This window comes from Jaculus jaculus, chromosome 11 (genome assembly GCF_020740685.1).
Source record: "Jaculus jaculus isolate mJacJac1 chromosome 11, mJacJac1.mat.Y.cur, whole genome shotgun sequence".
Taxonomy (NCBI): Eukaryota; Metazoa; Chordata; class Mammalia; order Rodentia; family Dipodidae; genus Jaculus; species Jaculus jaculus.
The window spans coordinates 44,873,371-44,886,618 of record NC_059112.1 but is presented as its reverse complement, the minus strand read 5'-3'; the positions used below and the strand labels follow the sequence as shown (position 1 = coordinate 44,886,618).

Genomic DNA, 13,248 nt, shown 5'->3' with positions numbered 1-13,248 from the left:
TACCCTGTGTTCTCCTCATGTTGTCTTCATACTTTTCTTTGAACTTGGCATTGATTTTGTCCTCCTGGTCTGTTTCCTCTGTCATGTTCTCAAACACTGATAGTCTTCCTCCACATGATCTATTCTGTTGGTAGACTTTTAATGGAGTTGCTTCATTTTTCTTTTCCATTAGGTTTTTCATCAGCATCTCTGTCACTTGCTTGTGTTTCAATTTTCTTTCTTGGTGTGAGTTTCATATTGCAGTTAGTTGTATGTTTCTGCTGTCTCAAAATTGATTCAACTATGTGAGCATGTCCTCTTTAAATTCATTGAATTATTTTCATTATTTCTTCTTTTTGTTTATTTTCTTCCATTTCATTCAACCCCATTACTGTGTTATATATCATTAAAAAATTTTGAGTTCTTTGGACTTTCCTTGAAGTAGTTTTCACAGGAGCCTTCCATATGGAACTAGACATTATTTTATTTTATTTTATTTTATTTTATTTATTTATTTGAGAGAAAAAGAGGCAGGGGAATGGGCACACCAGGGCCTTCAGCCACTGCATATGAAATACAGACATATGCACCACCTTGTGCATTTGGTTTATGTGGGTCCTGAGGAATCAAACCAAGGTCCTTTGGCTTTGCAGGCAAATGCCTTAACCACTAAGCCATCTCTCCAGCCCTGGAACTAGACATTCTTGGTGGGGATACTCTGCCATGGTTTCTTGTGCTATTTGCTTTGCATTTGGATTTGCCCATCTGGAGATAATTCCCTTTGTCTTGCTGAGTATATAGCAACAGCTCTTTTGGGCCTGTGTTAAGTGGCCTGATATCCTTAATCCAGTTGGGAGTGGTTTGGTGATCTAACCTTGGGTCTGATCTAGTTGCAATGCAATCTCAATAGCCAACTCAATGCGCTAACTCCACAGGGATCTAGGTTGGGTGCACTGGGGAGTGAGACAGGCATGGGGAGGGCCCAGGCTAGTAGTCCGTACACAGTGGGTAGGCCAGGAAGTGCAACTGTGAAGAGTGGGGCTGATCTCAGTCTTGGTGTGTACAGGCCTATTATCTACCTTTGTAGACTGTGTAGATTGGACACAAGGGGAGAGTTACCTGGAAACTGAGCAGCCTAAATGTCTGTCCTGGCTTAAGTTTTATATTTTTTTTCCTTGACTAGGACTAACTAATGACCAATTGAGTGGTGAACTTATGACTCAGACATAAAAATATAGACATACACTACAAAACTAGTGCCCCTTTTGGACAAATGATTTCCTGTTATGGTACTTGAACCTTTTATTGTCATTTTGCAGCATGACGAGTCCGTTAATACTTAAAATACATCTGCATAGGGCTGGAGAGATGGCTCAATGGTTAAGTTGTTTGCCTGTATAGCCTAACAACATAGATTCAGTTCCCCAGTACAAATATAAAGTCAGAATCAGAAAGTGGTACATGCTCCTGGAGTTTATTTGCAGTGGCTGGAGGCCCTGGTGTGACTATTCTTCTGTCTGTCTCTCTTTGGTCTCTCTGCTTGCAAATAAATAAAAAGATATGGATATATAGATATACATATGGTGTTATTTATTGAATGATTAGTAGATGAATTTCCTTCCAACTAAGTTCCGTGAAATACAAGAAAGTGTTAGAAACCAAATAGATTGTTAGATGTGGTGGTGCATGTCTGTAACCTCAGCACTCAGTAGTCTAGGCAGTTATTGAAAGCTTGAACCTAGCCTGGATCTATAATGAGACACTGTCTCAAAAAAATTAAGGAAATAAACTGTGGATCTACTTTTGAATACCATGCAAGAATTAGCTTCTAGCCAAGTACGTGAAAACATTGGCTCAGAATAGTACTGTGCTAGAGGTAAGCTCAGGGCAGAGCATATACTTGCATATGAAGGGATTTGATTTAATTCCAGAGTCCCCAACCCCACATAAATATTAGAATAGTTCCTTATTGCATACCCTGTTAAAAATCACATATGTACATGTTGTGTAATTAGGTTCATTTACAAGTTGCTACAATCAAAACTAGATTTCATAATTGTGAGCTCTGAGACTCAATAGCACATGTTCACTGCTTTCTATTGCAGAACATTACCAGTCTGTATTTAGTCTCCATGTGAGTACATTTGAGCTTTATATCTCCATCAAAATGAATGATTATAAAACAGCTTTATAGGGGCTGGAGAGATTGCTTAGTAGTCAAGACACTTGCCTATGAAGCCTAAGGACCCATGTTCTACTCTCCAGATCCCATGTAAGCCAGACTCTCAAGGTGATGTACATGCACAAGGTTGCATATATGCATAAGGTGGTGTACATGTCTAAAGTTTGATAACAATGGCTAGAAGCCCTGGCATGACAATTCTCTCTCTCCCTCTCTCTCTTTCATAAAAAATATGAAAATTCCAGTCAGTTGGGCTTGCCTCAAAAAGAACATCTTTGCAAGAAGAACATTTTTAACTTCTAAAGAAAGAACCATAAACCTGTGGACCTTAATGCCCACATGTTTGTGATGGGTGGATATAATTTAGAAAGATTTGCTCCAGAGCAAAGGATTTCCTGTCACCAGCTCTATCATGGAAAAGGCTAGATACATCCTTTTGACCTTGGTATAATAACACAATTTCCAAGGCCAGACAGATGCAGACTAGAAGGCTATTCTCATAAAACTATAAAGCCAACATAAGGAGTTGAATTCCTATTCACATATATGATTATGAGCCCCTGTATCAGAATCGCCTGTGGTATGTGTCAGCATTTAGAGTCCTGCTCCTATATCCCTTCCTACAAGGTCAGTCTCCGTATTGTAGAAGAAGATGAGAGGCGTCATTTTTGTGTGTGAGATTCTTATGTATGAGAAGCTTGGAGACAACTATTTCGGCCTAGCCACTTGTTATATAGAAGAGGAAATGGAAATGACTGGTTTCAGTGCTTCAAAGACAAAATAGAGACCTGACCTACACCTTAGTAATAATTTTGTTTACCTAATTGCCTGACTTTCGTCCCTGCTGGGACACAAATGGGGCTCCTTTGATCAGGAGAGGCAATGGTGCCGCAAAATAGGGTCCCAGGAATGTAGTGGTTCACTGGAGAGTGAGCTCCTGTGTCTTCCCAGCCCAGAACCCCTAGCAGATAGCTCAGAGTCCAGGTGCAGCTGGGGCATGAGCACTGAGGAGAGTGTCAGTGGTGAAGCCTCCCCCCTCCCATGGTGTCCTGGATGGTTGCCTGTGCAGAATCCTGTCCAGAAACAATTTCAGGGTTTGGCTCAGGCCATGGAAAGACTCCTGAGCTTTGACAGAGTGAGAGTTTACTAGATGACTGTCACTCATGAAATGTACATGCCCCAACCCCAGGATTCCCACATACTGTTTTTGATGGAATTTCTTTTCTATTTCTGATTGTTTTTGAAAATGAAGGCTTTGTTCTAAGTAGAAGGTATATGAAGTATTGTCTTTACAAGGAGCAAGAGAGGTATTCTTTTAGGCACAGACTTCTCTGATGGAACTGAGATGTTGCTCTTGAAGGACTGGATTAGTTGTTCATTAAGCATTTGACAGGGAGAGGGCAAAGTCACTGCAACTCACTGCACCACCACTCCCCGTCCAAGACTTGGTAGACTGCACTTGGGCACCTTGACGAAGGAGACTCACCTCATCAATCTAATTCTAACCCGGCTTGCATAGAACATGTGACTATCATTTTCTGTGCCCTGGCCTTTAAATTATAGTTAAGATGTCAACTTGTGCAGCTCTAGTTTCCTAGGGTATATGGGCTCAATGAGAGACTGATATCTGCCTCAAAACTTGTCTTCATACAGAAACATAGTATGTTTCTAAATTTTATGTATGCAGGCATCTGCCAAGTATTGGTTGAAACATATTTAACTGAAAAGCTTACCACCAGTAAATGAGGTTCTTTATTCCAGTTATGCATTAGAAGCACCTGAACTATAGTGCAAAAACTGAAAAATCTGTTCTTCTCAACCTCCTCAGCTGGGCCCACACAGACCACTTTAACAGGGCTAGAGTGAGGTCTCAACATCTGCATCATTTCTGGGTAGCAAATGACTTGATAGCATGACATGATGGTCCTCCATAGGTATGCCTGAAAAGAACAATGTGGCATCTCTGCGCCAAGCCCCAGGACAGAACGGTACCAGCTTCCATGGCTGCATCCGGAACCTTTATATCAACAGTGAGCTGCAGGACTTCCAGAAGGTGCCCATGCAAACTGGCATTCTACCTGGATGTGAGCCATGCCATAGAAAAGTGTGTGCTCATGGCACATGTCAGCCCAGCAGCCAGTCAGGGTTCACCTGCGAGTGCGAGGAAGGATGGACCGGGACCCTCTGTGATCAGCGGACCAATGATCCTTGTCTTGGAAACAAGTAAGCTTTAGTCGCTGGTGTTGAATCCATATACTAAACCCTCCAAACAAAACCTAGGAAAGGAAGGCAGCTATATAGAGAGAAAGATGGGGAGAGAAGTCAACACATTAGTTTGCTATTCTGACACTGTGTTTATCTTTCTGATGACAGTTTTCATACATATACAGAATGTATTTGGATCATAATCACTCCTACTACCTTCTTTGTTTCCCCACCTCCATTACCTTTCCACTGAACTCCTTCTTTCTGGCTAGTCCCTTTTCTGCCTATTTTTTTGTGGGGGGTGGGGTGGGAGGGAATGCTGCCCTCTTTCCTCATCCATGGTAAAATGTTGATGGGCCAAATACTGTGCATATCATGACAGCCATGAAAATCATGAAAATTTGATGGCCACTTCATGTCTGGATGAAAACATCCCACAGCGCTCTTCCCTATCCTCTGGCTCTTACATTCTTTCTGTCACTAGTCCACATGTTCCCTGACCCTTAGAGGAAATAGAAAAGGTGTCTCATTTAGCATTCAACAGCCATTTATTCTGAGGATTTTGATGAGTTTTGGGTCTCCCCATTAGTCTGTACCACATTGTTCTTGTCTTACCTCCATACTTTCTGACCTCCTCTCCCTAATGCATTTCTTTCTTACATCCCTCCTCCCCTGCAGATGCGTACATGGCACCTGTTTGCCTATCAATGCCTTCTCCTACAGCTGTAAGTGCCTGGAGGGTCATGGGGGTGTCCTCTGTGATGAAGAGGAGGATCTCTTCAGTCCCTGCCAGATGATCAAATGCAAGCATGGCAAGTGCAGGCTCTCTGGCCTCGGGCAGCCCTACTGTGAGTGCAGCAGTGGCTACACAGGGGACAGCTGTGACCGAGGTAAGCTGACCCAGTCAGACACCTGCTTTTCTTGGCAGTGCAAGAAAGGTGCCCCATCTATCTACAAGAAAAGAGAGAAAGAGAGAGTTGCAAAGGGAAGGACATTCACATGGCCACAGGAATTACAGCTCTCAGTTGCTGCTCATTGATTTCACGTTCAGTGAAGGAAATAGCCATGAGGTGCCCTTTACTCCCAGTGTAAGATTTTACATGACCTTTAGAATCTTGCCACATCCTGATTTGTAGTGAAACATCTCTCTTGACAATCTGTAGGGTACATTGGCTTTATTTGTCTGCTGCCTCTACCTGCTCTTCTCAGCCCCATGTATTTATTACCAGTCCATCTTCAGTCACAAAGAAGATACAGCAAGTCATTTTGCTCAGGCTTTAGTACCAGATCACCCTTGACCTCCGAGCTGACTGATTTATCACAGCAAATTACGCAAGTGAGAGGGATGGGAGTATGCTGATCTCAGCCTGCCACTCCCCTCTCTTTGTTTCCATGATCAGGGCTGCCTGGCCTTAAGCCTGAAAAGGTTTGGTTCTTTGCATCAGAGGAACAAGACAAGATGAACGTGCCTGCGGAAGCTTTTAGCAGATGTCTCTTTTTTGAACTACTTCATGCTAGGGTAATTTATGAAGTTAGTGGAATGTTACTTGTATTAAGTAACATATTGGATAATATTAAACTCCAGGTCTAATAAATTAAATTGCATTCTCTCTGAAACTACTCCCCATGGTAAACAAAACCAGCTGTTAGTAGTGTAAAAACAGAAGATGTATATTTTTCCCTTTTTTGCAATAAAGGAAAAGATTTAGGAATCCAATTTTCTTGTCAATGCAATCACATTGTATTTATTGTCTACATACATAGCATTTACTTTTCTGGAAATAAAGGGCCAGAGGAAGTATTTGTCAAGGAATAGTAGGCCATGCCACCAGCCCATAATATGGAATATAAGCATAACACTAGAAATAGTGTTACAAAGAGGAAAGAAAGACCGTGTTCACTGACAAGGGGATTTGACTCCCCTCGGGTCACTCTGCATAACTTCTAGTGACTATCTTTTAATTGTTAATGCATTCCTATTCTTTTCTAGAAATTTCTTGTCGAGGGGAAAGGATACGAGATTATTTCCAAAAGCAGCAAGGCTATGCTGCCTGTCAAACGACAAAGAAAGTGTCCCGCTTGGAGTGTAAAGGAGGATGTGCTGGTGGGCAGTGTTGTGGACCTCTGAGGAGCAAGCGGCGGAAATACTCTTTTGAATGCACGGATGGCTCCTCTTTTGTGGATGAGGTTGAGAAGGTGGTGAAGTGTGGCTGCACGAGGTGCGCATCCTAAATGTGTCCCCAGCAGCTTCTATCTGTGTCGGACTAATTCATGCTTCATAGTGGAAATATTTGAAATATATTGTAAAATACAGAACAGACTTATTTTTATTATGAGAATAAAGACTTTTGTCTGCATTTGGAGGAAAAAATAATAAAATAAAGACATGCTTGAGCTAAACTTTCAAGCTTCCCCTAAGCTGGAGAAGTGTGAAGAAAGCTACACTTGGAGGCATTAGAACAACGTTGGGAACCATTGCCACATGGATCCATCTTGGAGCATACTAAGACTCGCAGAAGCACATACACAGAGACTGATGAGCAACTGCACTGATATGAGCCTTCCCCAAGCATTAAACCTGTGACCTGCCCCCTTCACATCAGTGCAGTTCGCAAGGACACACCAAGCACACAGTCATGAATGAGACCACGAAACAGGGGAATGGAAGTCCAGAATCTTCAGATAGCACAAAGGGATGAGAAATATTTTTGTGCAAGCATAAAGTAACCTGAAGCTCTGGGTTCCATTTGGGACAGGAAATGGGTGTAGAGTGCTGTGACACATCTGACTTTCTTTTTAAATGACAGCATGTCAGCAGAAACAGCACACACGAGTGTCTATCCATCGCTTTCCAGTATTAATTTTGTTGTAATATAAATGATAAAGGAGATGATAAAGAGCCAATAGATTATTGATAAATAAATTAGTAATAATATGAATTTTCATTTCTATGAGTTCTAAACAGCCCTATACAGTATTGAGATTCAATGAGGAATATTTATTGTGTCAAAGTACTTTGTACTTAACATTTTAGGCCATCCTGTTGCTGTTTCTGGATGCTTTAATATATATTAATTTATAATTATCCTGATATTTTTGTACATTTTCAAATGTAAGTCAGGATTTTTTTGACAATAGTACTAACGTAGGGTGTTATGGTGTTATCTTGGGATAAACAGACTGGTCTATTTGTTGACCTTGACCTAAGACCACTGGTGTCACTGATCTACTGCCTCATTCAAGACACCTGCAGAAGCTTTGCAAAGTCAGCATAGAAAAGGTGCACCAGAGTGTGCCCGCCTGCAGCATGTCCTCACAGGAAAAGAAAAAGATTAAGATCTGTAGCAATCAACAGTAGGAAGTAGACCTTTTACAAATTAATATTTTCTTGACATTTTGCCCTTATATTGGAAAGGGTGGGAAGAAGAAAGACTGTTATGTCAAAAACTGTAATTTCTCTCTAAACAATAAAACTCCTTTATTACTTTAGTGTTCACATGTTAACATGTTTGCTGCTAAATTATAATGTAGAGTCGATAATGAGTTACAGTGGACTGTGCTCCCCTCATTGAAATTCCAGGGCACTCTGTAAAGATGCAGATGTTTCTTCCAAAAAAAAAATTTAAGAAAGAAAATTAGATGTACATGTATAATCCAGAGTGCTTTGTCTTTCTGCAGACTAATATCAGTTACACTGCTGATGTTTGTAAATTAAACAGATATCTACTTCATTGACAGCTGGCTGGTTTTCTTAGAAATTGCGTACATTTACTGGCTTTTCTTTAGGCACTTGATAAATGATACAAAAAGAACAAGGAAGGCAACCTGTGTCTTATGTTGCTTGAAATTAGCATATTGTCACATCTGGAGACCTGAGTGGTCACATAAAAGAGATGGATAGGAAAAAGAACAGACTTCACTCATTCCCTTTTCCCACCAAAAAAAAGATGTAAATTTAAGCATAACTAATGCAAACTATTTTTCTTCTTTGAATTTCATTGCATTAATTAGAATCAGACTATCCAGACCTGGTAACCATTCAGATCAGGGATGTTGGCTTTGTAGAATATTAACACTCAGCCACCATGTTAAGATTTATTCATTTGTTCTTAAGAAAATCATACTCATATGCACACATGCTCACATATACTATCTCCCAGATGTTGACCTCCAATCAGTTACTCATCCTTGTTTAAAATGTCCTCATTTATATTATACAAATATTATATAAGCACTATAAAACATTTGTTCCTATGAGTTGTTTCTAAGTATTTTGAATCATTGAACAGAATATCATCTGCAAAGATACCATTTACATATGCCATTATAAATGAACACTGACTTAATTGCTGGTGTTTGTAGATTGCTTATTATATGGAAGGTACTACATACATACACTAAGACATTGACATAAAATATCTCATTCTTCTCTATAAACTGGTGGAATTATCTGTCCTCCCTGGCATAGAATGCTCAAAGCAGAGGAACTGGACTCCACCCTGAGCATATGTATCAGTGTGTGTTCTGATAACATAGAGAGCAGTTCAGTCACCACCACTACTCTCGGGGGACTGATGAGTTTTGTCATAATCATTCTTCTTTATTGAACATGTGGATTTAAGTAATCTAGATTAAAGATGTTACTTTTGGCTACTTTTAAAGGAAAAGAAAATAGTGACATCATCGTGACTTCTACATTTTATTTCTCTTTCCGAATTATAAGGACACAATATAAAAAAATCATGTTTTACTGGGATTGGAGCTGAGCTAGCAAATATAGATAATTTGCTTTATGATGAGATTGCCTTCTGTGTGTGGACTCTTCGTTGAGAAAACTTATAGTCAAATAATTACTAGCAAATAACACAATAAGACCAGTTATCATAGTAAAAGCTGCTTCTTATTTAGAAGGTTTTGACCATAGTAATCCTTTAAATAGAAAATGATTCTGGAGCATTTCTGCCAAGTCAATAAAATTTTTTCATAATTGAAGCTACTCTCTGTAATAATGAACATTTGTAATCTGAAAGAAACTTGTTATACATCGTTAATGTGTTTGCTTTTAAATCCTCACCTTTGTGAGGCCCCAGCAAGAAAGATGACATGTCTTTGACTGGAAACACATTAATTGAGTAATAGCCATCTCAACATTGGAAGCATATTTACACCAGAGTTCCTGCAATTGTTTCTAAGCAGTAATAGAGTACTTCCTGTTCTACAATTTTGCTCTGAGCGTTTTCTTCTATGGATGATTTGCTTTGTCAGCAATTCCTTCTGGAAAAATGATCAAAAACACTTGAAATCAATTTGAGGCATAAAGATCTTGAGCTTTATGGTGTCATGTACCTCACATAATGGCCGTTATTTTAAAATCCATGTCTATAACAATGTGTTATAGAAAGTACATAAAGCTTCACATAAACTTTATATAAGATAAAGCTATAAAATACAGAAACTATTTTACCCACAAATCCTGTGTACTCTATAAGTCATTTAACAGATTTTTTTTGTTTCCTATCAATTGCACAAAACTACCATAGATAAAACAGACTGGATATGCCAGTGAGAAAAATAATATAAACTCTCTGTACCTAAAGTTGCTGTTAGAATGGGAACATGCTTCAACAGTGGTCAAACTTGCGCAGAACTCCAGACTGTGATGCCCCCTTTCTGAAAGTACGGTATACTAGAAGAAATACAAAAGGACTTGTGATATAACTGAGTTGGCAGAGCCCTCACCTAGTGTGTAAGGATCCTTGGGCTTGACCCCCACCACTGCATAAATAGCATGGTGGCACACACCTGTAATTCCAGCACTCAGGAGGTAGAAACAGGAAGACCAGAAGTTCCAGGTCATCTTTGGCTATTTAGCAAGTTTGGAATCAGCCTGGACTAGAGACTCTGTTTCAAAAGGAAGAAAACAAAATACTGAGAAATAAATTGAATCATATACCAGGATGTGGAAGGGCTCTGTAAGGAAATGACATTTCAGCCTTGTCAGGAAGGATAAAGTAGGATTTAGGAATGAGGCAGATGGAGCTTTTTGTGCAGATGGGGGTTGGAGTGCAGAGGGAGCAGCCTGTGTGTAAACCTGAGGAGGAAGAGAAGTCAGTTGAAGAGGAAGCATAAGAAAGTGATGTGCTGAGTAAGACACACATTCATTTCACATGCACAATCCAACAATGACCACTTTCTGGCATTCTTAACACTGCACATACAGTCCTTATTTTTCTCTTGCTTATCTATTTGCAGTAAGCTCTTTCAAAATGACTCACAAAAGGGATTTTCATTTTAAAATAACCTCCATTTAGCTTAATGCCATTCCTCTTAACTTCCAAATGGCATGCCTTGGAAAGCATAGAAATATAAATATTCATAGCAGCATCAAACATCTAAGAATAAGATTACCCCCAGAATCTCAGAGGAATGTTTGTGAGCTGGACTGATGATGCTGAAGAAGAAACTGCTGCCCAATCTGTATGTGAAACCCATGCACATTCCTTCTCTTGTTTACACTGGGTCCAGAGCCTGGGCAATCATTAACTGCAAACCCCACAGAAAACATATGTCACTAAAGGTGTTAATAAAATTTGGGGTTTTGTTAGGCTCAAAATAGTGAGGAAATTCAAAGACAATCATGTAAGAAGCACAGTATTCTACTTTCTGATCCACTATCTATCTAGTGAATGAAAACAGCATACTTCTCTAGATCCCATAAAAGTATTTGTAACACCTGCTGTATATAGAAAAAGACCAAACTCTAGTCTGTATGCCAGGTTCCTTACAAAGAATCATTATTACATCAGCCCTCAATATCTGCTCTTAGAGGGACAAATGACAGGAAAGGATATTTTAAAGAAAATAAAACTACAGGATTCTAGTTTATAGCTATGAGAATAATTCACATTCATGTGGCAGTTGAAGCCAAGAAAGTGGGTAAGCTAATTTAGAGACTCAACAGAATGAACTTGAGCAGAGGAATAAGATCTGACTTCAGAAAATATTTAAATTCCCAGGGGGAAAAATGAGCACAGAGTGGAGAAACAGTGGAACAGTAGTAGTAAGAATGACAAGGGGGTAGCTGAATAGCCATGCACCAGGAAAAATAGACTGATTTCTCAGTAATTTTGATCCCCAAAGAAGAGGGTCAAGAGGACAACTGGTCAAGATGGTGAAAATGATGTGGTTATCATTCAATGAATCTATAAGTGTTGACTTATCACTTATAGTCACGACTTTCAGAAATGTTGGTCAAACACTGGAAGAGCAAGATCAAATTTAATCATCCATTATCTTGGCTAGTTGAATAATAAAGGTAAAGTTTTAAAATGGAGTTGAAGAAGCAAAGAGTCTGAGAAAAGAGGCTAGAAAACTCCCCAGAGTGAAGAGTTATTTATATGCAGTGATTCTGTTCTCTTCCTCTTCCTCCCACAAAAGGAAAATATAGCACTTACAAGAGGTGACACTGTCCAGAAATATAAAATTCAACTGAGTAGAGGCATTGACCTCCTGCATTTTGAACAGGTTTTGTCTGTATGTCAATATGTGGGTGGCTGAATTTGTATCCAAAAGAAAATAGACATTTAAAAAATCACACATACAAAACCAGGGAATGGAAAATGAGCCACAGAGATAATTGTCCAGAAGCCTTGCTATCATTAATCTTACTTTCTCTTCTTGAAATGGCTAGAATTATTTTCATCATTTTTCTCACAGAGATGGTGGCAAAGAGATTAAATGACTTGCCCAAGGTCATACAGTCCAGGTCTCCTGACTCTGGCTATAATGCAATATTGATTTCATTCGAGTTGATAGACAAACTATAAATGGCTTCACAAGGTGATGCTAGATGAATAAATTTCTTTCAAGGAGACTTGTGTTTGTGTTTAGACAAGATGTCCATGAAATCAGACACTCACTTTCCCAATAAAGGTACATTACAACATCAATTCTCATTTGGTAAAAGAAAATACATATTTCTTTAATTAAGATGTTCTTCCTATAACTGAAGCTGAAAAGATAGGATAGCTTTTCCAGTATGCTCAGTAAGCAAATGGTTGTGCTTCAATTCTCTGGGCTGGTCAGGAGACATTGAATTCTGTTTCCAAAGTAGTCACAAGAAAAATATCAAGAATCAAGAAGCTCTATAGAAAAAGCCCTTGTCACACAAGTGTGAGACCTGGAGTTCAAAATTCTAGCACCCACATAAAGTACTTGCTGGGTGGGTGTGGTAACCTGCCTATAATCCCAGTGATCCAGAGGCAGAGACCAGAGGATCCTGTTGCAGGCTGACTAGATAGCATAGCTGAAACGATGAGCCCTGGGTTCAAGTGAGAGACCTTGCTTTGGTAAGTAAAGTGGAGAGCAATCAAGGAAGAACTGGTGTCAACTTCTGGCCTCAATACATACACATGTGTATACAGCTACACACATGCACCAATGTGCACACAGTCAAGCATGCACCATCCATGCAAAAAAAAAAAAAGTTTAAAAATCAGATGCAAAATCACATCCTTGGACTCATTTTAAGCCATTACAGGCCTCAAGCTGTTCTTTGTAAGAAAAACAATACAGGACAAAAAAGAAATGAAATATAATCTAAAATTTCTATTTGAATAATCATGCTTGATGATGTCTTATCCCCAATCTCAGAGGTCCATGTTATCACAGAAAGAAGATAGTTTCACATCTGTGAATTGTCAATCTTGCAGTTACTTGATCCTGCTGGGTCTCTGCTCACAGTATTACCATTCAATTACCTCCACCCCTACTTCTTGCATTCAATTTTACATTCAATTACAACTCCACATTGATTTTTTTTTCTTTTTGTTATTCCTGTATTAGCTACAATTCTCTTTTGATGCTTGTCAACTCTGTTTTTG

At 39.4% G+C, this 13,248-nt stretch overlaps 1 protein-coding gene across 7 annotated transcripts in view; it reads left to right on the top strand.

Annotated features, from left to right (window-relative positions):
* Slit2 (slit guidance ligand 2) overlaps nucleotides 1-8,101 on the top strand; it is a 370,481-nt gene extending 362,380 nt beyond the window's left edge. For all 7 annotated transcript variants that reach the window (XM_045161148.1, XM_012948212.2, XM_045161147.1 and 4 more), the window contains 3 exons: nucleotides 4,096-4,384; nucleotides 5,045-5,256; nucleotides 6,357-8,101. In XM_045161148.1, the coding sequence (XP_045017083.1) occupies nucleotides 4,096-4,384; nucleotides 5,045-5,256; nucleotides 6,357-6,598 (743 nt within the window). In that variant the 3' untranslated portion in view covers nucleotides 6,599-8,101. The remainder of the gene's footprint in view (nucleotides 1-4,095; nucleotides 4,385-5,044; nucleotides 5,257-6,356) is intronic.
* Nucleotides 8,102-13,248: the final 5,147 nt, after the last annotated feature.